Here is an 8,926-nt window from a genome sequence, read left to right as displayed (position 1 = left end):
TTGGCTGGAATTGTTGCAAATTGTCTCAAAATGTTGATTCTCAAAATTCTTTGAAAAAATGCAATTTATTTTAATAAATGTTGCAATATGTCTGAAATTGTAGCAAAACTTCTGTCTAAAAATGTGTGAGAAAATTATCTTAAAATTGTTGAAAATTATTTAAAAATGTTGCAGTTAGTCTAAATTTGTTGCAAATTGTGTGACAACTCTGAAAAAACATTCAAAACAACGTCTTAAAATTAAATAAATTGTAAAATAAATAAAATAAAAGTAAATTGACTGACATTGTTGCAAATTTTCCGCCTAAAAATGTTGCACATTGAATGAAAGCGTTGCAAAAAATATTAAAATTGTCTAAAAACGTTAAAATATCTCTGGAAAAATGTTGCAAATAGACTGAAATTGTTACAAAATTGCTGTCTAAAAATGTCGAAGATTCAATGAAATGTTGCAGATTGTCTGAAAATATTGTCTTCGGTCTAAAAATGTTGCAAATTGCCTGAAAATATAAACTGGCCGAAAAAATTGTAGAGTCGATGAAAATGTTGCATATTGTCATTGGAAATATTACATTTTTGTCTAAAATTATTGTAAATTTTCTATTAAAAAAATATTTTAATTTGAACAAATTGTGGGTCTAAAAATGTTTTAGATTGAATTAAAATGTTGCAAAAATTACCTTGATAATGGTGCAAATTAAAATGTTGCAGTTTGTCTAAAATTGTTGCAAATTGTCTGAAAACGTTGAAAACTCGATCTAAAAAAGTAGGAAATTGAAATTGTTGCAAACTTTCTGTCTAAAAATGTTGTACATTGTATGAAAATGTTGCAAAAATATCTAAAATTGTCTAAAAACGTTGAAAATTCTCTGGAAAAACACGTTGCACATAGACAAAATTGCACATTATCTCAAAATGTTTTCTCAGAAATTCTCTGAAAAAATGCAATTTGTCTTAATGAATGTTGCAATCTGTATTAAATTGTTGCAAATTTTTTGTCTAAAAAATAGGAATAAATAGAATAAAATAGAATAAATAGTTTGACTAAAAATGTTGTAGATTAAATGAAAATGTTGCAAAAATATCTTAAAATTGGTACAAATTAATTTATAATGATGCAATTTATAATTAATTTATAGTGTTGCAAAATTGTTGCAATTATCTGAAAACGTTGAAAATACTAAAAAAAAGTTGCTAATTGTCTAAAAGTTTTGTAATTTGTTTGAAAAAAAAAAGCGATTTATGTGAAATAGTTTGGTAAAAATGTATGTAAATGTATAAATGTAGCAAATTGTATAGAAGAGGGTAATTTGCTTAAAAATGTTACAAATAATCTAAAATAGTTGCAAAATCTCTAAAAATGTTCAAAATTCTGCAATTGCAATTCATCTGAAAAAAAATTACCCTAATAAATGTCGCAAATTGTCAGTGTTTTGAAAATGTTGAAATGTTTACCCATAACCAACGAATGCAAACCCATAAACACAAATTTGAATACTAATTATATCAATTCTATTACTATCATCATCTACTATGGCAACACTTATCGTCCTTTAATAACCGCCCGCGCCGGTAATGCGCTTCTACTGGCGCCCGCGTATATAAAAATCTACTAAACTAACAGGGCAGGGGGGGGAGGGGCTTGTGATGAGTGTTATAAAGGGTAAATGAGTAAATGGGCAGAGGCGGCAACTACCCCCATTCGCGCTCGGACCACGCTTTTGTATTATATATGGCCACGGTTGTAAATTGTCAACTCATTTAGGGCTATCCGCGTTTTGTATCATCATATTGTTGTAATGTAGCTGTATAATTATTTTCAGTGAAATGCACGAGGAAGCACATGCTGGGAAATGTGTGGTTTGCATATGACTCGGTAAGAAATTTATGCAAAGTAATAAAAGAGTTGGGGAATAGAATTTATGTTCTAATCGTACTTGAACCACTGCATCTCCACTGCGCTGCATGTTTGAACGTTATGATTTTTGAATAAAGTTTTTATGATTTTTTAACTTCCCGAAGGAGAAGTTTATGTTTTCATCAAAAAATCCGAATTGCTAATTTTATGTTTTCTCGACGTTTCAAGCCATTCTGAATCGAATGAGACCAAATTTGGAAAAAGTATGTGTGTGTGTGTGTACGTGTGTGTGTGTGTACGTGTGTGTGGTGTGTGTGAACAGATTCTTGGCCGTAATTGACGTTTTCTCGAAAACGGCTGGACCGATTTCAAAAATTTAAAAGCCACTCGATGTATCTCGATGAGGACTATTGTTTGTCAATTTTGTGCGACGATCGGCCAAGCCGTTTCTTGATAAATCGCAAAAAAGTTTAAAAAAAATCGTCTACGTTCTAGCCCGAAATTCTGAATCGATTTTGAAAATTCAAAAACCGTTCGAAAGATATTGGTTGGGAATCGTGCTGATTAGTTTTTGGTAGAGATTGGCCGGGCCGTTTTCTTGTAATAAAGTTTAAAAAAAAAATCGACGATTTTATGATTATTTTTTTGACGGTAGATACCATAGTCTTCCAGATCATACTAAAATATTACGGCCCTACGACAAGTGATTTAGCTTTAAAAAATCGTCAAAGTTTGCAAAAATTAGTATGGTCTTTTTGGCATTTGTCAAAATTAGAACTTTCATCGACGTTTTCTCAAAAACGCCTGAACCGATTTCAGATATTTAAAAAGCATTTGATGTATCTCGATGAGGATTATCGTTTTTCAGTTTTGTGCGATGATCGGCCGAGCCATTTCTTTGTAATTTGCGAAAAAGTGTTAAACCTTTCGTCCACATTTAAGCTCATGCTACCGAATCGATTTTAAAAAATCAAAAACTGTTCGAAAGATATTAGTTGGGAATGATACTGATTAGTTTTAGGTGAAAATCTACCGAGCCGTTTTCTTGTAATTAACTGTTGAAAAAAAATTTTGGCCGATTTTTATGGAACTTTTATTGCCGATATATATCATGGTCTTATAGAACTTACTGAAATATTGCGGCCTTACGACAAGTAATTTAATTTTAAAAATTCATCAAAGTTTGAGAAAATGAGTAGTTTTTTTTGACGTTAGCTAAGATTAAAATTAGACGATTTACTTGGTACAACGATAGAGTACTTGGTCTTAATAAACGTAATAAATCATTAAAGTCCTACGGAAACTGGTTCAATTAAAAAATTATTGATTTTTAAAAATTTGCTTTTAGAAAATACTCCGATTAACGTGTTCGTTCGTTTTCAATTATGTGTAATAAATCCACTCGGAAAACTTTTAATCACTCATAAATTAATTTATATTTTAGTAATTAAGTCGATTATTTACACATATCGGGATTATTTACACATATCGGGAAGTTTATGTAACTTGCCTCAAGGCTAAATACCAAACCAACTAGTTTACTATTTAGTTTTTTTCGGATTTCTTTAGTTTCTTGATATTCACATATTTTCAGTTATTTTTACTTTTTTCAATTAACCGGACTACTTAATTCATTTCATTTTTAAATGTACCTTGCCTTTTACGATTATATTCCATTACATAAAATATTCATTTTCCCATTTTCTGCTAAATCTTCTTTTCTTTTGGAATCGAAAATGGAATCACGTATTACGATTTCGACGTCTCCCTCACGTAACAAAAGGTTTTAAGTACCCACGCGGCTACCTAGCCTAATACCCTTAATATAGGGGAAACCGGAAAAAAAAAGATACAAATAACTGTAAAACTCCGGAGTCAATAAATCTACTATAGAAAGAATTTTGGATACGTATTTAATAGAATTTTTGATAAAAAAGTTAGATTTTTTTGTAATTTTTTTATGTTATGTTATCTTCAATTTTATTGTTGAAGTAAAACTTCTTAGAGCGCAATTGAACTGTACGCAAATTTATAAATATAGAGGAACATTAATGAAAATCAAAAAGCTGGTGAGCAAAAATTCTAAAAATTTAGAAATATAAGAAGTATTCGTTTTGCGACAGAGTAAGGCATTTTGGATACGAATTTAATAGAATTTTTAATAGAAAAGTTAGATTTTTTTGTACCTTTTTATGCTATTATACTCTGAATTCATTGTTGAAGTAAAACTTCTTAGGCGGCAATTTAGAAGAGCGTTAACTACAAATATCTATGAACGAAATAAAATTTTTAAAAATCTGCTTACCAAAAATTCTGAAAATTTAGAATTATAACAAGTATTTTTTACACGATAGAGTGAGAGAAAAGATATCACGTAATGAGAATGAAAAAAGACAGCTATACACGAATTTAGAGCGAAAGAGAGCGATGTATACACAACTATGTAGAGTGACAGAGTAAGATATATGAATAGCAGAAATACCACTCGTGTTAATAAAATTTATTATTAGGTGATGAAAATTAATTTGTTTATATTTATGAATAAATATTAAGTAAGTATATATAAAAAATATAATATTTAACTAATAATAATCTCTACATATTGATAACGTGTCAAAAATATTTAAACTAGTGGGGTGGGTGGCATCGTGCCTTAAGACAAATTGCTGGAACTTCCCGTACCGTAACGAAACGTTCGAGGAATATTGAATGTTTTCAAATAGATTATTATAAATATTGTATTATTGTCTAATATTTATAATAATTATATAAACTGAATTGCAGAGTTGAAATTATTTGTTTAAAGTATATTAGAACTATAGTCAGAATTAAAAATAAAATCTGAATTATTTTCGATATACAAAAAATTAAAAAAAAAAAAAAAAAAAAAATGGTACAATTTTTTTTTCCAAAATCAATTATTTTGTTAAGACAAGCAGAAAGTTCTTTGAATCAATTGAATCGGACGCTTAGTTCTCTCAAAAACTGCCATTTTTTGTACATTTAGCTCTGTATCTCCGAAATGGCTGGACCTGCCTTTGCGCAAAACTAATAACCCTTTCTCCCAATCATTACTAATGGAATGTTTTTTAGATCATTCAAATCGGATGCTCCGTTCTCTCAAAAACTCGATTTCTATTTTCTGCACTCTTTGCTCCTTATCTCCGTAACTGCTGGACCTGTCTTTGCCAAAAACTAATCAGCTCTTCTCCTTATTAATAGGAATCGAATGTTTTTTAAACCATTCAAATCGGTTGATCCGTACGCCCGAAAACGTGGACGAAAATTTGTATCCATACATACATACACACACACACACACACACACACACACACACACACACACACACACACATCCATTTTTCTGAGGTATGCCAAAACGTTCAGAAACCTTCAAAACGTCGAGAAATGTAAAAATTTTCAATTCCGATTTTCGGCCCATTACAATAACTTACCCTACGGGAAGTTAATAAAACGTAACTTTCAAAAGTTATACGATTCAAAAATGAAATATATTTTAGACTACATTTCTGAAAAATATAATTGAGATAATAATTTGTATATTAATTTTAAAATAAGTTTCTTGCTAGACTTAATATTAGAGAGAGAGAAAAAGACAGATATAGTTATTTCAAAGTGAGTGAGCGAGCTAGCAATATTAATTTGCAACTAACTTCACTCACGTTAGGTTAACTTTACATTATAACAAGCAAATGCTGTTTAAAATCAATGACAAGTTAATAAAAATAATATAAAACCGTATAAAATAATTTTCGCTTTGAAATGTCAAAAGTACTTTGCAACTTAGAAAGTAAATTTGACAGTTCTAGGACTCTAACCAATCAGGTGGAAGCGAGACAGAGACAGATAGCGTTAGTTTCAAGTGAGTGAGCGAGACAGCAATATTAATTTGCAACTAACTTCACTTATATTCTTAATTGCAGCTCATTAGCATTAACATTACATTAAAACCAGGAAATGCTGTTTAATAAAATTAATAGCAAGTAAATAAAAATAAAATAAAAACGTACAAAATGATTATTACTTCAAAATGAAAAAAAACTTTACGATTTTGAGGTAAATTTGAGACTTTTACAATTATAACGAATTAGGTGAGAGCGCGACAGAGACAGATAATGTTATTTTCAAGCGAGTGAGCGAGATAGCAATATTAATTTGCAACTAACTTCACTCACGTTTTTAATTGCAGCTAACTAGCAACAAAATTACATTAAAACTAGCAAATGCGTTTAATAAAATCAATAACAAGCAAATAAAAATAAAATGTAACCGCAGAAAAATAATTATTACTTTAAAATGAAAAAAAAAATGCTTTGCAACTTTGAGGTAAATATGACAGTTTTAGGCGAAGTTATAACCAATCAGGTTAAAGTGCGACAGAGACAGATAGCGTTATTTCTGAGCGAGTGAGCGAGATAGCAATATTAATTCGCAACTAACTTCACTCACTACTTCAATTTGAGCATTTTCATTAGAGAAAATTCTTTAAAATAAAATTAAAAATCAAAATCTTATATATGGTTTTATTTTGTTTCACATGCTTTATTTTTATCACGAGAAATTGAATTGAAAAATAATAAATTTAATTCTTGATTAGAGTAGAGAAATTAAAAAAAAGTGTATATGTAAGTTTAGTAGAGCATATAATTTTTTAAGAACTGCTCAACCAATTTTCACTTTCAAATTCGGGCAACATTGGATGAACTTTTAGTTAATGCCTATTGCTTTGGTATCTCAAGTAAGTTCTTTTAGATCTTTTATAAAGCCTATTTACCCCGGTTTCCCTTTAAAATTCCCTCTAGGGAGCGACCGGGCGCACTTCGTTACAAAAGGATATCAAAATCGCATCAAGCATTCGATCCGAATCGACAACTACATGACAAATCCATTATTATTATTAATATTAAATGTATATATATATATATATATATATATATATATATATATATATATATATCTGAAAAGAAAAGGAGAAATTCTGAAAGAAAGCGGATTGACGTTACTTTTGACGTTTTCCATTACAGAAAGACGATTATGTCGATGGTTTAATTTAAAAGCCTTGTTCGCATTTTTTTGCTGAATCGAAATAATTAAGTAGTTGTAAGTGGCATTGTGCCTTGAGGCAAGTTGCATAAACTTTCAAAATAATTTACTTAATAATAAGGAAATTTAGTTATATCCTATCATTGGATATGATGCTTCCTCCTTAGCAAATTCAAATTTCTTGCATTCAAAGTTGAATATTCCTTCCCAGAAGTCTTCCCTATCTTCCTGTACCGGTTCGTTTGAATTATTGGAATAGTTTCCTCAATAATCTCGGAAGGAATTCCTGTTCTTGTTCCTGTTAGAAGCGGAAACTTTGCTAAAATCGAATTTATGATCAGGAGGAGCAGGAGCAGGATACTGGGTTGGGTAAGAAAATCTTATGCTGAGGAAATTGTATTAAGATCTCATTAAACTGTTTACGTCGTTTGCGAAATGATTTATTGTTGTTGGATTGCCAGTTTAATATGGTTAATAGATAGAGGGATTTGTTTTGTTGTAAAGACGGATAAAGTTTGGAGTCGAAACGTCGGTATGGAATTTAATTATTAGAACGACTTTTGTGTTTATAGAACTGCTCAACACTGGTGCAATTGGTCTGGTGTACAGTTGCATAAATATAGAAAGAAATATTTATATAATTGTATTTTATGTGATTGCCTGAGTACACAATTGCCTGAGCATAAAATTCCCTGAGTGCAAAATTGCCTGGGTACAAAATTGCCTAGATACAAATTTGCCTGAGTAAAAATTGCCTGAGTAAAAAATTACCTGAGTAAAAATTGCCTGAGTACAAAATTGCCTGAGTACAAAATTGCCTAGGTGTAAAAATGATCTGGATACAGAATTGCCTAAAGACAAAATTTCACGAAAACAAAATTGTCAGAATGAATGAAAATTTGAGTGTAGAATTGTCTAAGTATTAAATTGCATGGATCAGTATCCATAGTGTGCATGCAAAATTATTCGAGAACTTTGCGAATTGCCTGAATATAAAAACACCTGAATGCATAATCCCAAACAAACACAATTGGCAGAAAAAATTTCAAAACTTAAACTTCCCGAATTAAATTACTCGAAGAAAAAAGTCTCTTCAAGACAACATTAATTGAAAACAAATTTTCGACTATGTGAAAAATTGCATAATTGCAAAATTGCCTGGAAACCGAATGGTTTGAAAGCAAAATTGTCTATGTATCAAATAGCCTGAATTGTGCGAGTAGTGCAAAATTGCATGAGAATAAAACTGGCAGAACAAAAAACAAACTGAAAATCAAATTGTTTGAGCTGAAAATTGCCTGAATATACAAGCCTTCATCACCTTGCTACAACAAATATTTTAAAAATGATATTGCTATGGAAATAATCCTTAAAAATGATATCCTTAAAAAATTCCTAAATTACATGCTAACATACCACCACCTTAAATACGCCCACATATGTTTCCAATCATAGCTGTAAACTACAGCTAAAACTAGCTACTAATAATAATACCACTCTAAGTCTTACTACTTCTTTTGTACATTCTTTATCGTAGTCATCCATCAGACTATTCTTCAGCATGTCATGTCCTCCTGTCATGTTATATTACGTGTGACTTCATCAAACGCAAGAAAGGACCAACTCAACTTTGAATTATATCAAGTCTTTGTAAGCTATAGTTATAGTTATAGCTGTAGTATTAGCTATAATGCCAATTTATGAACCCGGAAGACGCCTAAGAAATTCCTTGGATTGGGTGAAGAAATGAACCACAAGATGGTAATAAGACAAAATAAAATTTAATTGCAAAATAAAAAAATGTACAGAAAATGGACTCTACTGACGATCAAATTTAAATACAAAGTTTAAAATTTAGAAGGGACTCTACTGACAAGCGAATTGAAGAAAAAAATCAATAAAAAAAAAGACTCAAAAAGCAAATTGAAATACAAGACCTCAAATACAGAAAAAGATTTCACTGACTTAAAAGCTTAAATATTAGACAAAAAAGGACTCTACTGTCG

At 30.2% G+C, this 8,926-nt stretch overlaps 1 protein-coding gene across 1 annotated transcript in view; it reads right to left on the bottom strand.

The window, feature by feature from the left end:
* Positions 1–8,501, bottom strand: part of LOC113388451 (roundabout homolog 2-like) — a 196,578-nt gene extending 188,077 nt beyond the window's left edge. Inside the window, exon 1 of the mRNA XM_026625828.1 lies at positions 8,415–8,501. Coding sequence (XP_026481613.1) covers positions 8,415–8,501 — 87 coding nt within the window. The remainder of the gene's footprint in view (positions 1–8,414) is intronic.
* Positions 8,502–8,926: the final 425 nt, after the last annotated feature.

Source organism: Ctenocephalides felis, unplaced genomic scaffold, assembly GCF_003426905.1.
Source record: "Ctenocephalides felis isolate EL2017-DRISC unplaced genomic scaffold, ASM342690v1 CF-g0.4_SCAFFOLD_03572, whole genome shotgun sequence".
Lineage (NCBI taxonomy): Eukaryota > Metazoa > Arthropoda > Insecta > Siphonaptera > Pulicidae > Ctenocephalides > Ctenocephalides felis.
Note: the sequence above shows the minus strand (reverse complement) of the source record. Positions and strands in the feature narration are given on the sequence as shown.